This window comes from Pipistrellus hanaki (assembly GCF_964339955.1).
Source record: "Pipistrellus hanaki genome assembly, chromosome: 8".
Classification (NCBI taxonomy): Eukaryota; Metazoa; Chordata; class Mammalia; order Chiroptera; family Vespertilionidae; genus Pipistrellus; species Pipistrellus hanaki.
This window is the reverse complement of record NC_140510.1, coordinates 70,967,046-70,986,940: the sequence shown is the minus strand read 5'-3', so window position 1 is coordinate 70,986,940 and position 19,895 is coordinate 70,967,046. Positions and strand designations below refer to the sequence as shown.

Genomic DNA, 19,895 nt, shown 5'->3' with positions numbered 1-19,895 from the left:
CCCCCATTGATCGCCCTGCCAGCCAGTGGCCAGGGCCTCCCTCTGCAGAGCCATTGTGAGGTGGTGGCAGGGGACCCCAGACCAATTGCATCGCACCTGCTTTGGCTGGGCTGGTGCCAGTGCGTGTCTGAGTATGGTCGTCCAGACGGTCATTCTGCTGTTCAGCCGTTCGGTCGATTTGCATATTATGCTTTTATTATTATAGATTAGGTAAGAATAGTGAGAACCAGGTTTTAATGGCCTCTCTCTTAAGCCTTTATCCACTCTCAATGCAGTGAAGAAACACACAGGTCTTAACAGGGTATTTCCTCGACAGCAGTTTGTTTTAACAAGGTATTTCCTTGACAGCAGTTTGGACTGTGGAGAGTAGCAGGGAGATTGTGAGGGAGAGTCACCTGAGAGAGTGGCTGTCATTTTTATCAGCCGGAGTCCTCTGGGGCACTCTCACCAGTTAGGGGGCAAAGGGCTGAGGGCTAGCTCTTGGGAGAGCTTAACATCTGCATTCGTTTTGATAAAAATCATTTTTTTTTTTTTTTGCTTTTTGGTTAACTGTGGAACCTTTTTTATTTTGCAGTTTTATTTATTTATTTATTTATTTATTTTAATTTTCTGATTTTTAAAAATATATTTTATTGTTTTTTTACAGAGAGGAAGAGAGAGGGATAGAAAGTTAGAAACATCGATGAGAGAGAATCATTGATCAGCTGCCTCTTGCACACCCCCTACTGGGGATGTGCCCGCAGCCAAAGTACATGTTCTTGACCAGAATCGAACCCGGGACCTTTCAGTCCGCAGGCCGACACTCTATCCACTGAGCCAAACCGGTTTCGGCTTATTTTGAAGTTTTAAATCACAATTAAAAGAGCTACAGCCTAACCTAAGGGGGTCTGAAGGGTGCGGGAAGAGATTGGACAAAAATCTTCCACCTATGGATGAAGACAGTGGCAGGGGGTAAGGGCATGGGGTGGGGTGGGGAATCAGGTGGAGGGGAGCTATGGGGGGGAGGGGGAGAGGAACACCTGTAATAATCTGAACAATAAATATTTATTATACATTTTAAAAAAAAGACTTTAGTTTCTTAAATCAGTATTTCTGTAGCCCTAGGAAATTTTGTCTTTGGGAAGGGGTCTGATTAGAGATAAGAATCTGTACTAAGGCAGAGTGGACAGAGGATGGAGGCAGGGCAGCAATGTGGAGATGCTATTCACACGTAAAAGTAATTGATCTTAATTAGAGGCCTTTTTGAGAGAGGTGTGCTCATTGAATATACGCTGTATAAAACAATCAGTTTTAGATAGATTGGAGTCCTGTTGCTATACGTGTTTCCTTCTCAAATCCCTCTTCTGTTTTGTTTTGTCACCATCCTTTGTGTATGCCTGTTCCTTTTCTGTCCTCAATCTGGTCAGTACCCTTCCCATTTTTTCTTGCCCCTTACTCCCAACTTGAACTCTGTCTGAAAATCCAGTTTTGTCATTTGCCTACAAATCAGACTCCTTTTTTGTTCTATCTCCTTTTTTCCATTTCTTCTTTTTGCTACTCCATATTGTATGCATTCATATTTATTTATTATTTTTAATATATTTTATTGATTTTTTTACAGAGAGGAAGAGAGAGGGATAGAGAGTTAGAAACATCGATGAGAGAGAATCATCAATCAGCTGCCTCTTGCACACCCACTACTGGGGATGTGCCCGCAACCAAGGTACATGCCCTTGACCGCAATCAAACCCGGGACCGCTCTATCCACTGAGCCAAACCGGTTTCGGCGCATATATAAAGCAAATAGTGGGGTTTATACTTCTCTATTTTGAATATGCAGGAAGATAAAAAGTTGTTAGTATCTTACCCAATAAGCTCACACTCTCTAATGATGTTTTCATGATGTTATTCGCACAGGTGGTGTATGTTATTCAGGGAGTGTGTGTGTGTGTGTGTGTAATCAGAATTCTGGTTTTGTTTTTGTTTTGTTTTTTTTCCAGCAGTGAAGTTTTTCAGCAGCCATTATCATTTACAGTTTCAAAAATCCATTCAGTAGTTGAAGTTTGTATCAAGCATATGTGTAGCATTGCTAGGTCATTATTATCTATTGATGTCACTTAAAATCTAGTGTTCAAAGTAACTAGTTTCATTTCTAGTGGTTTCTTTCCTTGAAAAAAGGAGCAGAAGAAGAGTTGACACTTTACTACCACTTTTATAGGTGCCTAGCTTTGGGGGACAACATTAAGACCTAATTTACAATTTGTGGAAAAACATTTTTATGTGAATTACTGGCCCATTTGGTATGTGAGCACATGAACTGCAGAGCAGGTTAGCGCTTGCTGACGACCCATGCACCTGGTTTGCGAAAACCGAAACCGGTGCTAATTCATTGGAATGTTTATGGGGCGAGGCGTGTGCGTGTCCTGACCAAGACGCGGCTGTGAGGTTCAGATTAATTTGTTAAGCGCATGGTAGATCAAAGCATGTGGAGCGGAGCGGTCAGGACGCTGCGCTATAAAACACACTTGCTTTCGGTGGAATGCTGAACGCTAGAATATGTAGTTTGGGCCTGAGGAAAAGGAGAGACGTTACAGTACAGTTTAAAACAGCGAAAGAGAATTGATTTGGTAATGGGAAACTTCCATCTTTTCTAAGTTTAAGAACAATGGGTACCGATACTAAATTAACTGCGTTTTTCAATTATGGTAACCTATAACTTGCTGACATCTGCCAGTGTTTTCCTGTCTTCCGTGGCTATTTTGAGTAATTTATATTTATTAGAATTTAAGGTAGTCCTAGTTTGTGATTTCCCGAAGACCACGTGGTTCAGAGCTCACATAGTTCAAGGCCAATTCTCCACCTGAATGAACTAAAGTCTGTCGTGTGCATTCAGTTCAGTTTTATCATCAGTAATGTTTTTATATTGCACTGTTTGTGTAATTCAGAATCGGTATGATGTGGCTGAATTGTAGTAATAAAGTTGGTTTTAAAGTAAAACTGCATATTTATTTATTTATTTATTTATTTATTTATTTATTTATTTTTGCTGTAGAAAATACAACTTCCAAAGAAAGTGGCAAAGCGCTATCCTTCCTATGAACTGTATCTTTACGGAGAAGGATCCTACGCGGAGGAACACAAGATCCTCCCTCTAACGGGTATCCCTGTTCTCTTCCTCCCTGGGAATGCTGGCAGTTATAAGCAGGGTAAGTCTCAGAAGTAAATTTTGAAGGCTCTACCATGCAATGGAAGAGTGTAACAAATACGTACTCTGTTCAGTCCTGTGCTGGGTGTACTGGACACACAAACATATGGCATTTTGTCTAGAAAAATAATGTGAGAAATACAGAGGAAAGAATGTTGATGACCTCTTTGTAAAACATAAGAAGGAGAAAAAAGAAGGTGGAGTGGGCGGGATACATAGAAGATACCAGGATTCAGGAATTAGCAGAAGAAAGAAGCTTGTATTGGGAATGGAGGTGCAGAGCACAGAACCTGCGGCGTTCAGTAGCAGAGTGAAACAGTGGTTTCCTTGATGCTGAAAAAGAGAGGAGACGGGTTTCATTCTTTCAGAGCTTTCCGTTAGAGCTCTGGCTTCCGGTCAGCTTGGCAGAGGAGGTAAATGATGTGCTTGCCTCCTCTCTTGACCACATCAAAACCACAGCTAAATTGTAGAACCACCACCCTTGAGAGCCGCCTGAAGGCTAGCTGAACAGATCTCCTCTAACTAAGGATGTAAAGAAGAAGCCACATTGAGATGGTAGGTAGAAGGGGCAGAGATTCAAAATGTGGCTGGTCTCACATCCGTGTGTGGCAGTTAAGAATTAGGGAGGCTATCTCAGCTGCAGATGCCCCCCCTGAGCTAGAGCAAGGGGTTCCAGCCCCGCTCCAGGCTCCCCAGCCTGGAGCACCAGTGCCATAGAGAGGAGCCCCCGCAGCCCCCTGCTGTGAAAATCATCAGGGACTCGGTTCCGGGAAGACAGAAAGCTGCTGTAGACTCAGGCGTCCTCTTCAAGGGCCTGAGCACAGTTTCACTCACAAACACTCGCTTAAAACTCCACAGAAGAGGCAGCAGCTCGAAAAAAACACCAAAACCGTTATAATAGTGCAGAAAACCTTGCTTACTGTGCCCTTTCCCCCTTTCCTGTGCAGTGCGGTCCATGGGCTCCATTGCACTGAGGAAAGCCGAAGACATCGACTTCAAGTACCACTTTGACTTCTTTAGCGTGAACTTCAATGAAGAACTTGTGGCCCTGTACGGGGGAAGCCTCCAGAAGCAGACCAAGTTCGTGCATGAGTGCATCAAAGCCATTCTCCGACTCTATAAGGTAAGAGACAAGCTCGCCAGTCAGACATGCCAGCCTGCCAGCAACTTTCCTTTTCAAAGGCACCCGGCATAGTTAAAGTCATTTGTTTATAGTCACTGGTGGTTTTGAATTCGTTGGTGGTTTGTAAAGTTTAAATTGAATTTACAAGAAGCCTTTCATGTGAACTGAGGTGGGGGGAGGGGGAACTCTTTTGACTATTATAAGTGAGGGGTGCAGAGTGTTTACAAAAACCCTTAGCGTGAATTTCTGTTTCTAGTTATGACTGTATCTCTAGTACTAGGAAGACCACTTCCATAGGTAACAACTATACAACTAGTCAAGATATCTGACATACGTGTTTTCAGGTGTTGGACAACCACAGGCAGAAAAGGGCTGTGATTTCTGAAAGAAAGGTACCTTGTGATGTGAGCTCCATCACCGCTCTGGCTTTCCGCCTGGAAGCATTATCTGGGTTGCAGGGCAAGCAGGTGGAGACCAAGCCAGCACATGGTGTCACCGAGCCAAAGAAGGCAGAGGCTGGAGTTTGGGGCTCCTGAAAAATTGGCGAGATTTCTGGCCAGCGATGTGGGAAAGAAGAAAATTAGGCAGAGACAGGCGCTCTTGAAGTTTGCCTTTTTCGGTCTCTGAATGCTACGCTGTGTATGCACAGGTCAAGAAGCAGTACCAGGCAGCGGCCTGGCAGGAAGGGAGCGATGGGGTGTGTCCTCCTAAGGTGCAGCTTAACAGAGCAGTAAAACAGGCTGACAGTCATTCTGTGCCAGCAGCTCTGAACAGTGTCAGAGGTAAAGCACGACTGACTGCCTGCCTACCTGAGAGAGCCACTTCTTCCCTGGCTGTGCCCCAGTTCAAGTCCTGGCAGGAAACAGCTGCTGGGGAATCGTGAGCTGAATTGGGGTTGCAGAGGCCACCTCGTGTGGGAATAGGAGTTCTGACCGGCTGGAGCAGAGAGGCCTATTGACCACATTGGGCATTCAGGTGACCCCAGGAAGGACATGCTAAGGATGTTGTCTCTCAGAGCAGCTCAACAGCGAGACACCGCTCCAGAGTTTTATTGAGGGCTGGTTATATAGACACCTTCTGCCCACCCTGTACCATAACCCCAACCAGAGGACAGGAGTGATCCACATAAAGGATACTGTTTGCACAGTTTTGGCATAGTGAGCCCTTTTTATCATTTAGGGAATGATGGAAACCCTCCCCAAATCTAAGGTCCAAGATTGCAGAGCAGAGCCAAATGTAATGCAGCCCATTCTAAGGATAGCACTGTCAGGCCTATTGTGTTAACCATTTCCTGCACAGGGCCCATTTATCCAAACGAACAGGAGAGAAGGCTCAGATGAAGGATCAGTATGGAGGACGACGAGCAGAAGTTTGGTCGTAGAACTGAGGATACTGTGTGGAGTCAGAAGAAATTTTTAAAAATGCAACTAGAGGCCTGGTGCACAAAATTCATGCACTGGGTGGGAGTGGTGTTCCTGAGCCCGGCCTGCATCCTCTTGCAATCTGGGACCCCTTGGGGGATGTTGGGCTTAAACCAGCAGTCAGACCTTCCTCTTGCAGTTTGGATGCTGCATGCACCAGTGAGCATACTTTCCATACAGGTGAAAGGCATCTTGCTGTTGTATGGGCAGCTACATTGTTTTGCCCTGATTATAAAAAGTAGTACATAGCATGATTCTTCTGAGACAGTAGTGCCATTTCCCCCATCTTAAGGGTAGAAACTCTGAAGCAGAGAGAAGTTAATTGGTTTTGTCACACAGTTATAGTGTCAGAATCAGGGCTGACGACAAAATGTGCAACCCAGAGTCCATGCATGTCATCACTGCATCATCCTCTTTTTTCAGTGTTAGAGTAGCCTTGCCAGGTTTTAATTTTAAATCTAAGAGACTGTTCCCAATATATAGGGTAGGGTTCCTAGGCCTGGCCGGCGATGAGGACCATCTGTGGGGCAACCAATGGGCTGGGCGATCGGGGAGGGGGGGGTGCGGGGGGATGGACCCCCACTGGTACCTGCCTTGGCTGGCAGCCTAGTGCCACCCACTGGCTGGCCCTGCTCCCTCCACCACCGGTCGCCTCCCTCTTGGTCAGTTCATGTCTTAGTGATCTGTCGTTCTGCCAGTCATTCCACCATTTGGTAAATTTGCATATTAGCGTTTTATTACATAGGCTACTTATTTAAGAAATGAAATATGTCAGTGAATAAATGTTATGGAACATTGGTTTATTTTAAACCCAGGTGCATAATAGGGAAATTATTTGATAAGATGTGTCATTATGATGCAGTAGTATATTGCTATGGCAACCATATTTTTCTAGCTTTTCTGTGTTATTTCCAATTTTTAATAAATGACCCTATAAAATCTAATATTCTGGTATACACCAAATATAATTACAACTCTTACATCCAATATAACGAATAGTGAAACATGATTTGCTAGACACAAGATTTCTGATTTTGGTTCAGAAATTCAAAGCATAGCTGTTAAAAAATGTTTGACAGCCCTGACCAGTTTGGCTCAGTGGATAGAGCATCAGCCTGCAGACTGAAAGGTCCCCGGTTCGATTTCAGTCAAGGACATGTACCTTGGTTGCGGGCACATCCCCAGTAGGAGGTGTGCAGAAGGCAGCTGATCGATGTTTCTCTTCATCAATGTTTTTAACTCTCTATCCCTCTCCCTTCCACTCTGTGAAAAATCAGTTTTAAAAAGATGTTTGGCAGAACACAAAATAGTATGTATACACTAATTATAAGTATATGAAAATGTGTTTCTGTATCTTATGATAGGAGGTTAGATGGTTTATCTATGTATATAAAAGCCTAAGTGACCTTTCGACTGTTCGACCAGTAGCTACGATGCACACTGACCACCAGGGGGCAGATGCTCAACACAAAGGCATGGAAACATGGAATAGACTGATGAATCTCAGAGAAAGAGGGGAGGGGGGAAGTCAGGAAGAGATTAACCATAGATCTCATGTGCATACTAGAGGCATGGTGCATGGCATCTTGCATCAGTGGGGTCCCTCAGCCTGACCAGTGGGGTCTGTCAGCCTGGCCTGCAGGGACCAAGCCAAAACTGGCAATCTGACATCCCTCGAGGAGTCCCAGATTGCGATAGGGTGCAGGCCAGGCTGAGGGACCCCACCTGTGCACGAATCCATGCACCAGGCCTCTAGTTTTTTCTATAAAATTACTCATTCTTAGAAGTATTTAGTCTTTTCTTTATGATACTGTTAGTTATGTGTTGGTGATTTTCTTTTTTTTAATAGGGTCAAGAATTTGCTCCAAAAAGTGTGGCGATAATTGGTCATTCTATGGGTGGCCTTGTTGCAAGGGCGCTGCTTACACTGAAAAATTTTAAACAAGATCTGCTGAATCTCCTTATTACACAGGCCACCCCGCATGTGGCTCCCGTGATGCCCTTAGACCGGTTCATTACAGGTGAGTGCGGTTACGTAAACACTGACTGGCCTCCCGGGGTCGTTTACATGAACACGAATCCGTGCAGCTGCTCCCTTTAGAGTGTACTTCCGGTGCGTCCCTGTGGACATCCTTCCGGAAAGAGCCGGAGCTCGAGGGCTGAGGCAGCCACCGTGGCTATGAGAGTCGACGCAAGCTGCACGAACTCTAGTAGCATATAAGCGTTAAGAGCACAGGCCAGGAACAAGTTTACCAGGGTCCAGTACCAGCTCCATTGTTGCAGATCACCTCTACCTCTTGGTCAGATATTTGTTGACTTTCCGCTTTAGCTCATCGTTGAAACTGCTGTGAGTTTTTCTGTCGATGGCATCTTAACATGATGGCAGGTCTGGCTGTCCCTAGGCACGTAGGCTTCCGCTCAGTTATTCTTTAAAGATGGCTCCCCGGATCTTAAAGTTTGTTTAAACCTCTGTGTTTTGTTAAGTTGCCAGGATTCTATTCAAAATAAGCTTATACTAGGAATGTCTTGTTTTTCCACAAAGAGTTCTGCTAACACTGCATGCGGTGAGGTAGAATTGCTAATATTTATTGAGCTCTTACTCTGTCTTGGGTATTGTGTGAAAGACTCTACCTGATGTGTTATTTTGTCACTTAATTCTCATAGTCCTTTGAGGTAGGACCATTGTTATCCCCATGTTTATGGATAGAAAAAAAAAGAGAAAAAAGTCCGCCGAGACTGGTTTGGCTCAGTGGATAGAGCGTCGGTCTGTGGACTGAAGAGTCCCAGGTTCGATTCTGGTCGGGGGCATGTGCATTGGTTGCGGGCACATCCCCAAGTAGGGGGTGTGCAGGAGGCGGCTGGTCGATGTTTCTCTCTCATCAATGTTTCTAGCTTTCTATCTCTCTCCCTTCCTCTCTGTAAAAATTCAATAAAATATATTAAAAAAAAAAAAAAAAAGTCCAAGATAATGTTTTTGCCTAAAGTTACGTAGCAAGAAAATAGTGGAGCTGGTACTTGACCCTGGTAAACTTGTTCCTGGCCCTGAGCCCTTAACGCTTATGTGCTACTAGAGGCCTGATGCACCGAGTTCCTGCGGCTTGCCTCGACCCTCAGCCCTCGAGCTTCGTCTGGAAGGATGTCCGGAAGGTTGTTCAGCTGTCTGGTCTAATTATCATGTTATGCTTTTATTATACAAGATACTGCTTCCTAATTTAGATACCCTGCTCTAATAGAAGAAATAAAATTATGAATAATGCTATAATGTTGCAGGGGGATTTTAAATGAACAGTACGAGTTTATGATTGCTGTAATATAATCGAATAGTGTCCAGAGTAAGAATTAAATGCCTGTCTCACCTTCTATTAAAGTCAGGTAGTATCTTCACTGCTTGTTGCCATTTATTCGAATAGAAGAAAATCTTTAGAAAGAAATGATTCTTTTCCCAATCAGTAAATTTACTTCTTGCCCTATAAAAATTTGCATTATCTTAATTGTGGCAAAACTTTTATCTATAGCTCAGATGGCTTAGAAGTTCTGTTTAATAGTAATATTAAAAACATATAATGGATATAACAGCATATATTTTTGCCAGGGAATGGCCACTAATTTTTAATGTGTCTTTTTTCCTACCAGATTTTTATATGACTATAAACAACTATTGGATTCTAAATGCTAGACACATAAATTTAACCACGCTTTCCGTAGCTGGAGGATTCCGGGATTACCAAGTTCGTTCCGGACTGACTTTTCTACCAAAGCTAAGCCATCACACCACTGCCTTATCTGTTGTGGTAATCTTTTTTAAAGACTCTACTGACATAGTAGCATGGTGAATGCGGTGGGGCATGAATGGAGAAGTAACATGTTGACACTTGGAAATGACTGCTGGGTTGGCATAGTGCTGCCATTGTGCTCGTGTGTGTGTGTGTGTGTGTGTGTGTGTGTGTGTATGTGTGTACACGCGTATGCGTGAGATGGGGAGAGAGAGTAGGAGAGAGGGACAGGCAGAGAAGATGAATATGACATGTTGGGAAGGCAGAGGCATGGATGCCTGTGTCCATAGAAACTAAGAACGACCTTAGACACTTTATGGAAAGAACTCTTGTTTATGAGAAATAATTGCATCTTGTTCAAAATGCAAGAGCCCACCCATGGATTAGAGTTGTAAGTTTAAGGAGGTGTGAACTGATGTCCCAGTGCCTCTGTTATATGGGCGATATTCTGTCTGCTGGTGGGAGAGGGGTAGTGAACATACCGCATGCTCTGGTTGCTGAGCTTGGACAAAGTTTTACCCATTCTAAAAATCAAAAACTTAGCTTTGGAGTTTCGACAGAACCCTGATTAATTGGTTTGCTGGTTATTCTCCCCTGCTAGGACATCGAGTACGTGGTCTGTAACTGGGACACGTAGCCTCTGAGTGAGTTCAAGTTTCCTTTTAGGTCTTACTTCTTGTATTTTTAACCTTGAAGTCTTCAGTTAAGATCTTGACATTTTAAACTCAGTGTACCACCTTCAACTAGACCTTAGTTCCTGCAAACATTCTCAGTTCCTTCTGCTTTGTAGGAGCTGGTGCTTTGTTTCCTGGCTGTTCCCTTGGGAGATCCCCTTTGCTCGGCTCCTCCCGCTCTGCCTTAGGTTGCTGTGAGTTCAGGAAGCAGGATTCACTGAGTGCCTCCTGTACCTAGAACAGAAATCACTAAGCTCATCTGCTCTCACCCACCATTGTCTGATAACTGGAGTTGTGGTTTAGCCATAGTAGCTTTGGAACAAAATCGGTAAATCTCTCAGACCTCATTATTGGTATGAATCTTATCTCAAGGTTGAATGTTTTGGGCAGATATTTGCTGGAATCCCTCAAAACATTAAATGTCAACTCTGTAAAACACGGATGTAGTCGTCAGTCATACCATGTAGCTTATTTCCTGAGCGTGGTCTGGCCCATGGTGCTGTGTTGATACAACATCCTGCAGCTTGTTTTTGTAAAGGACTTTGATCTTTTCATCTGTGTATATGTGGTTGTGTGTGTGTGTGTGTGTGTGTGTGTGTGTGTGTGGTTGTTTCCCATTCTCTGACCCATTTGATAATGTATTGTTTTCAAGGCAGCTTGTATTTCCGATGAAAATATGTTACCTTTTAGGGAGTTTTCTCAAAGCTGGTTATTTTATTATTTGAGTTCGCTTTAGTTTTTTAGCTCCCAAATAGTTTAGGGTTTTTTTGTATGTGTGTTTTTGTTTGTTTGTTTGTTTGTTTGAAGCATTACAAATAGTAGTATATATGTCTCCTTTTTTTCTCCCTTGACCTCCCCCAACATATGCCTTCAGCTGCCCCCCCCCACCCCCGAATCTAGGGTTTTTAAGTATGTTTACTTAGAAAACAATTACGAAGATGTAACTGTGTTTTAATGATCTTAAGAACAGTTAAGTGTCATTTACATCCAGTGGGGCCAGAAAAACGACTAAAGTTTGAGAGCTTCAGAACCAGTAGCACCAGCCTCCTGAGGGACCTAGGCTGACAGTAGGCATGCCTGCCTGAAGGTTTTACTTTTGAGGCTGCTCTCGTCGTCACTATTTCCACCCACAAGAAGGCAGAAGAAGAGCAGTCAGGCCTGAACATGCCACACATCACTCATGTTCACATACTATCAGAGGAAAATTATTTATTGCGCCTTAAAGTGAGAGAGGCCAGAGCTGTATCTGTGCGAGAAAGCAGGAACGGATTTGGGTAGACGTTCAGAAGTTTTCATCAAGATCATGGTTTGTGTTGCCTTTCCCTTCTTCAGCTCCAGCACTGATGCGAGCCCATTTTATGTTCTTGGTAGTGCTAAGTGCTGTCTACTCTGAGTTCTTACTCTACTGAGCACCTAGCATCATCTTAGAACTTCAGTGAACTCTGGTTGTCATAACTTATTAAGTAAGCTGTCTGCAGGAGTTCCTGAATAAGATAGATACCTAATGCTTTATTAGGTTCAACAAGTAAGCTATAGGCTCCTCCCTCTTCAGAGCCTGACTGAAGGGGATTATGGCGTTGTCAGAAAGCCTTCTGCAAATAGTACATTTTTAGGAGCCTTTGCCCTAGTGTCTCTAATTAGTAAAAATTCAGCGAGTGAATTTTTCAGTGTAAGTAAGCCGGGACCCCCTTGAGAGAGTCTGATTTGGTAATTTTGGTACTGTGATCTCAGACATGCCTTTTGGGAAATCTCTCAGGCTTAAGCATTTCTCAGGCACACTATGATTAAAAAGTAACATCTTAGACTTTACCAAGTGGTAATCTAGTCAGAACTAAAATATTTTTGTAATTTACCCATAAACTAGGATTTTTAAAGAATCATAAACTCAGCCTCTTGTTAGAATAAGGAAGAGTTAGGCGTTAAACTCAGAAAGAAATCTGGGTGCTTTAATAATTTTTAAAGGATAATGTAAGTGTGACTAAGCAGTAATGACAGAGAATTATTTTATGCAGGAAATACCTTCATATTTTTGGATCATCTTTTACAAAGAAGGCATCATTTAAAAATGTCTATGCATCATAACATAGTGAAACTAAAGCTTCATGTTTCTAAATATTAGCTTGTAAGAATCTAAGGCCTTTTGGAGAATAACGAATGCTCTTTTCTTAAGTTTGATTTTTTGTTTGTTTCTTTCATTTCAGAGCTCAGCAGTGCCTAAGACCTGGGTCTCCACAGACCACCTCTCCATTGTGTGGTACGTCAGTGTGACTTACTCTGTTGGCTTGTGGTGGTCCTCTTTTCTCAATGGTACATTGATTAGTTTGTTAATATTCTTAGAACTTTGTTCATAAACTAGAGGACCAGTGCACGAAATTTGTGCAAGAGTGGGCCTTCCTTCCCCTGGCTGCTGGCACTGGCTTCCCTCTGGCACCCGGGACCCAGGCTTCCCTCCAGCCACTGACAGGCACCCCGGACCCAGGCTTCCCTTTGGCTGTTGGCAGACACCCAGGACCTAGACTTCCCTCGCAGCCCCGGCTTTGTCTGGAAGGCCATTCAGAAGGACGTACTGTCTAATTAGTATATTATGCTTTTATTATTATAGATAGGTTTTGGAGACAGGTCAATTTAGGGGCTTAGAATTCTAAACTTGGTTCTTGTCTCAGTGTGACCAGGGTTTCCTTGACAATCTAATCCATCATCTCAGAACCAGTAACATCAGTCTCAAATAAAGCTCGAGTCAAATATCATAATTTTAGTTTGTCATATTTGGGCAGAATTAAAGGCACTTGTAGGACATGGGAGCACTCGGCCAGTCACCAAATTCGGGGACTTGATGGATGCAGCATTAGTTATTCTAGAGTAGCACATGGAATACCAAGTAGGAATTAGATTTGCCCTTAACACAATAAAGAAAGAGGTTAAATATAGGTCAAGAAATACCTAGACAAGCATGTCAGACTCAAAGGCTAACATGGGCCAAATAAACAAGGTGTAAGTTTATGTGGGCCACAAAAATAACAAATGCTTCAATTTTCATAGAAAGGTAAGTTTAGTTTGATAGAGACATGCTGATTATGAAGGGTTGAAATAAGTGAGTCATCGTTAACATAAAATAATAGAACATTTTAATAAAAATTAATATTTCTTCTTGAACATTAACTTACCAGACACTGAATAACTGCACAAATTAATAAGCGTAATACAAATAAACCTATTTTTCTTGGTCTCCAAAAGTGAAATATTTCCTGTTGTGCACACCAAACAAGTCAGTACAAGACTAATGAGGTGGCAATTGGCTACAAAAATATTCGCTGCTAGTATTAGTGGAGAGAAATGGTGCGCCTGTGCATAAGGGAAATGAATGCAACATGATTATAGTAATCAGTCATTAGTGAACATTGTAGTTAGTTATTAATAATCTATAATAAAAAAGGCGTAATATGCTAATTAGACCGGACATCCTTCAGAATGACCTTCTGGACGAAGCTGGGGCTGTGAGGGAAGCCTGGGTCCCAGGTGCCAGAGGGAAGCCGGTGCCAGTAGCGGGGGGAAGGCAGGCCTACTCTTACACTAATTTCGTGCATTGGCCCTCTAGTTACGTATAACCAGATATTGTAAAAATCCTGTTAAAACGTTTCTTACAAACCGTTATATTGTTTCGGTTGGGCCAAAAAAATATTGGTCATGGGCCGCATGTTAGTTTGACATGCTTGACCTAGACCCTAGGATCTTATCTCTCTGTGTTTGGGCTTAAAGATCCTCTTTTTCACCTTCCTCTGGCTCTGTGGTCAGTGGTGTTTGCAAGAACCAGCCAGTGCAGGCATGGGAAGGTGGGCAGGTAAGTATATGTAGGGGAGATAGAGGGACTCAGACAGGTCTACTGTCAAACATCCAGGAAGATTTAATTTCCTTCATTCTTATACATTTCGACTTCAAGATATGTGATTGATGATAATGATTTCTTAAATAATTTTAGAGATCACAGCATTAAAGAAACCACAGATATTTGATTAGATAATGGGATTATGTATGTGTTGTATCAAAAGTATATTTTTAAAGAATGTTTCCTTTGTAACACATCCTATTCCTTAGGTGTAAACAGTTGCAGTTGACTACAATTCGAGCATTCTTTGACCTGATTGATGCTGACACTAAGCAAGTAAGTATTCTTAAACTAACAACGATTTCAGTGAAGTGAGAGCTTGGTTGCAGCTGTGGTGGAATGAATACATTTTACACTTTGATGCAACTAGAAGGCTACACCTTATGATGACCTACAATGACTTTCAAAATGGAAATACTTCTGTTTTTATCTGATAATACTTGGACCACTAATAATAATTAATAGAATGCAGTGGAGGAAAAGAGGGTGGGAGAGGTAGAAGTGGGTGAGGGGGATACATTGTGATGGAAGGAGACTCGACTTTAGGCGGTGAACACACAGTACAATATACAGAAGATGTATCATAGAATTGTACACGTGAAGCATATGTCCTCTTTAACCAATGCCCCCACCCCCAAGTAAATTAAATAAAAGTGTTTTAAAAAATGCAATGAAAATGAAAGATTCCTAACATCTTTCCCCAGTTTTTCTCCTTTACTGTTTAAATTTTAATATATAGTCTTTTAGATTTAATTAAGGGAAATACTTATTACTAGCTATTTTGTCATTTTTAGGAATGTATTATAGATCTCGAGATCTATCATATTAGACATTTTTGTTGAACTTCTTTTTGAGAAAGCATCTTTACCTTTCTGATGGGATCCAAAGATCTACAGTTGAATAAACCAAATCTTGTGTTCCATTAAATTCTAAGATGAGAAAACTCTAATGCTAGTTGTGTAATAAATTTTAATTCTGTAAGGATAAGTATATTATAGACACATTTTAAGGGACAAATGAGAAGTTTTTGATAACTAATAATGCTAAGAATCAAAATATCGATATTATGAAAATGAGTTCTGTTTCATAAAATCATTACATACAATGGACTGGACTGCACGTTAGACAGTAAGATGTTAGGATATGATTGCTAACCAGGAAGCATGTAATCTAGGAGGAAAAGCAGGCATACAGGGAAACTAGAATTCACGCCATAATTATTCCCAATCATGAGGTCCCCAGGATCAGAATTGGTGTCATTTTTGATGGTCATCAGCAGATACATCGAAGCTGAAAAAGTGAGTGGGTGGATCTTCTAGAGAGTGAATAAGGATGGGAGAGATGACTTAACTGAAATTTTGGTTGAAAGACCTGTGGCTTTAATTGATTGCAATCAGATGTGGCTGCTTTAAAAAACACACACACACAAATCAAAACTAATTTTGTATTAGGCTGAATTGTTTGCATCAGTGAAGTTAAATTTCACTTTCCTCCACTCGACAATACCGATTATATTCTGTTTTGTACATCCTATTTTAGGGGCGGGGGTTGGGAACGTTAACAAACTTGAGTTTATCCCGGGAAGAAAGGCAGGCAAAGTGGAGAGGGGTCTGAAGCCGTTCTATGAAAAACACTTGATGCTTCTGAAGTTGTTCGATCTTCAAAAATGAAAGAAATTTTTATTTAGATGAGGGACATAACAGTCTTGAATTTTTTTAATGACTGTCCCTCAACCTAATATATCCAAGCAACAAGGAGTCAGTACTTGCACTAAAGAGGACAGGACATTCTCCTGGTAAGAATTGCTACAACTGCAGCACAATTTACAATAGCTAGGATTTGGAAACAGCCTAGGTGCCCATCAGCAGATGATTGGATCCAAAAACTATGGTACATTTACACAATGAAATATTATGCTGCCGTAAAAAAGAAAAAAATTCTTATCGTTTGCAGCAACCTGAATGGAATTGGAGAGCATCATGCTGAGTGAAACAAGCCAGTCAATGAAAGAGAGACACCGTATGACCTCACTTATATATGGATGATAAAGAACATTATAAACTGAAGAACCAAAAGATAGATATAGAGACAATAAAGCAACAAGCAGACTGTCAAATTACAGCAGGGAGGTTGGGGAGATCTGGGGGAGATAAGAGATCAACCGAAGGACTTGTATACATGCATATAAGTACAACTAATGGACACAAAACTCTGGGGAGGGAGGGTATGTACGGGAAGGGGGGGCATTGGTATATGTACAAAAATAATAATTTAATTTAAAAAATATATTAAAAAAAAAAAAAGAAGAATTGCTACAACTGGAATGTGATATTTGGGAAAGTACCGAGTTCGAAACATTAAAGCAAATATTGGGTGCCTCCTGAGGCATTGAACAGAGCCGGGCTCTCACCGTCCTCTCCTCATCATCCGGTCACTGTGTGGTTGCTGAGGAAACCACTTCCCTGTCGGGGCCTCAGGCCCTCGCTAGAGAACTGGCGGGCGGTAGATTCCAGGGGAAGTTTATGCCCCAGTACATTTTTTTTTTTTTTCAAGGGAGGGGCTGATACAAAGTGGCCGACATTTTATTGTGCTGGGATATTTTAGAACAGCAGGAAAGTTCCTGTTGTCTGCTTGCGTTTTCATTTCATGAGACGTGTGATACTTAGACGCAGGGGAAGTCAGGAGAGCAGAGTGCAGGGGAGTTTCCAAGGAAGAACAGCTCTGTTTTCTCTAGTGGCCACTTGATTTCTGGGTGTGAGGTTGGCCCTGGTCTGCCCTGGGAAGCTAGGGGGTTGGAGTCACTAGCCTGGAGGACCCCTGGCGTTCCCTTCTGGTTCTGTACGTGTTCATGTGCTTCATCCTCACCTGTTGTTGGAGAGCACGATTGCATCATGGTGAAAGGCACGGGCTCCAGGGCGGACGGCCTGTGTGTGAGCGCTGGTCCCAGCTCTCGTTGGGAGCGTGACTGGGCAGGTTCCTATACTCCTCTGTGCTCTCACTTCCTCACATTTAAAACACAAGGGGGGAAGGAGAAACAATTGTAATAATCTGAACAATAAAGATTTATTAGTAAATAAGTAAAAATAAAACACAGATAAGAAGGTGATCGTCCCACATGTTAAGCACTTAGAACAGGAAGTAAGTAACTGTTGGCTCTTAGCTTTGTTACTCGAAGCAAAGTTTCATTGAATTATCACCAGGATATGAAAGGGTACATACAGAATGTATCCATGTTCTCTCTAGATAACTCAAAATCCCAAGAAGAAATTGTCAGTTTTGAATCACCACTTTATAAGACACCCAGCAAAGCACTTTGAGGAAAAACCAGCAATAATTTCTGACTTAACAGGTTAGTGGTCTTAATATTTTTAAATTTAAGTAGAGTTATAATTATTATTTTTAGGTAAATTTGTTATTAGCGGACAAAAATCTTTGAAACTGCGATACTTCAGGTACTGCAATCCTGTTGTATTTTACTAGAGGACCTGTGCACAAAATTCGTGCACGTGGTGGTGGGGGGGGTGCCCCTCAGCCCAGCCTGCACCCTCTCCAATCTGGAATCCCGAAGTCAGACATCCCTCTGAACTGCCGGCTCCCAACTGATTGCCTGCCTGCTTGCCTGATTGCCCCTAACTGCTTCTGCATGCCAGCCTGATCACCCCTTTGCATTTTCATTTCATGAAACGTATGACATTATGACACAGGGGAAGTCAGTAGAGCAGAGTTTTCAAGGAAGGGAGTTTTCAAGGAAGAACAGCTCTGTTTTGAGCACTCCCCTGCCAGCCTGATTGCCCCTAACTGCCCTCCCTTGCAGGCCTGGTCCCTCCCAACTTCCCTCCTCTGCTGGCCATCATGTGGCGGCCATCTTGTGTGTTGAAACGATGGTCAATTTGCATATTACCTCTTTATTATATAGGATTAATGTCTCTAAGATGGTTTCTTAAGAGGTTGTTGGTTAGGGAAGGGAAAAAGTAGAAAAGCAATTTATAAAATGTTGCTGATAAAAAAATTTTTTGTCCTGAAAATAGCCTAACAAGTAGGAAATGTTTAAAGCTAAAGCTCAGTGTCTCTGGTTGCCTGACAATCGCATAAAATAAGTGCTCTGCTCAGTTTCTCAGTATCAGTCGTTCTTCGACCTCCTTTTGGATTAACAGGCATATCTTTAGCTGGTAAATTCTGCTTTCATATGTAATACCTGTCATACTGTACTTCATTATTTATCTTGTTTGGGAAATGAAGTATTGACTTTCTTCTCTCTCTCTTTTTTAAAAAATATATTTTATTGATTTTGTACAGAGAGGAAGGGAGAGAGATAGAGAGTTAGAGACATCGATGAGAGAGAGTCATTGATCAGCTTCCTCTTGCACACCCCCAACTGGGGATATGCCCGCAACCAAGATACATGCCCTTGACCGGAATCGAACCTGGGGCCTTTCAGTCCCCAAGCCAACATTCTATCCATTGAGCCAAACCGGTTTCGGCACTTTCTTCTCTTGATACTTCCTTAGAGTTAGACACTAAGTCGATTTAAAGTGCTTTATTTGATATGAATGCTAGTTAGTAATGAGCACATAGAGACTATCTCACTAGGTTTTCTCATTTAAAATGTTCACTTTTCAGGAAACCACTTTTTCAAAAACTGCTGATTGAGAAATATTTCACCAATATTTAATAAGATAAATTATTTAATATAAAAACCCAAGCTAAACAAGTAATTTCCTTCCCCTTAGTGACGCCGCTGTGGGTTCCGGTCAAAGTGTCCAAGTGGTCCTATGTGGCTAACAATGTAAGTATACCACCCATGAGATTTCCTTTACTTAAATACGTTTAGTAGTTATCTATAACTGTTAATGTCTCTTTAAAAAAGATAACCACAGATCATTTTGCCGCATTAAAACAATTTAAATAATAATTTTTAAATAATAAGTATCTAGTTGGGGTTCAGTTTTTCAGTTTTGTAACTGTCAAATTTTTAAATTATTTTTACTTTTAATTTGTTTAAATCCAGATGCAAACAAGATCCACATAATATTTGTTGATATATCTCTTATTTCTTTTAACCTCTAATACTTACTTAATCACCTTTTTTCCCCCTTGCAGTTTATTTGTTGAAAAAGCAAGTCATTTGTCCTATGAAGTTTCACGGTCTTGGTTTTCTGATTGCATTGCGGTAGTGTCATTCCAACATGTTCCTTTGCCTTCTCTTTTCCTGGGACATAGTAGTTGGGTCTAGAAGCTCAATCAGACTCAGGTGTTTGTTTTTGCAAGCCTGTTTGACTTTTTTTTTTTTTTTTTTTTTTTAATATTAGCAGTTACTATTATTGAGGAATAATGCCTACTGTCAGTTCATTTAGGGCAGTGGCCGGCAAACTCATTAGTCAACAGAGCCAAATGTCAACAGTACAACGATTGAAATTTCTTTTGCGAGCCAAATATTTTAAACTTCTTCTAACGCCACTTCTTTAAAATAGACTCGCCCAGGCCATGGTATTTTGTGGAAGAGCCACATTCAAGGGGCCAAAGAGCCACATGTGGCTCGCGAGCTGCAGTTGGCCCACCACAGATTTAGGGGGATGCAAAAATATGATACTCTAATTTGATTATTTCTTCTTCATTTATTAATTGGAGCACTATATAGAAAAACTCATCTAGTAAATTTATCAAAAAAAAAAAAAAAACACCCACAAATCGTAAAGGAAAAAATGTTAATTGCTTAGGCCTTTGGATCCTATATTTACTGGTTTTCAGCATGGTGAGTTGGTTCACAGACAGTGACTGAAAGAGGTTTTGGGGTTTTTTCCTCCCTCATAGTTTTATGAACTCATGAATTTAAGCAT

The 19,895-nt window shown here is 41.7% G+C and overlaps 1 protein-coding gene across 1 annotated transcript in view; it reads left to right on the top strand.

Annotated features, from left to right (window-relative positions):
- PGAP1 (post-GPI attachment to proteins inositol deacylase 1) overlaps positions 1-19,895 on the top strand; it is a 55,240-nt gene that overhangs the window by 3,704 nt on the left and 31,641 nt on the right. The window contains exons 2-9 of the mRNA XM_084893142.1: positions 3,032-3,185; positions 4,132-4,307; positions 7,578-7,749; positions 9,362-9,519; positions 12,377-12,429; positions 14,268-14,334; positions 17,302-17,407; positions 18,789-18,844. Of these exons, the coding sequence (XP_084749268.1) occupies positions 3,032-3,185; positions 4,132-4,307; positions 7,578-7,749; positions 9,362-9,519; positions 12,377-12,429; positions 14,268-14,334; positions 17,302-17,407; positions 18,789-18,844 (942 nt within the window). The remainder of the gene's footprint in view (positions 1-3,031; positions 3,186-4,131; positions 4,308-7,577; positions 7,750-9,361; positions 9,520-12,376; positions 12,430-14,267; positions 14,335-17,301; positions 17,408-18,788; positions 18,845-19,895) is intronic.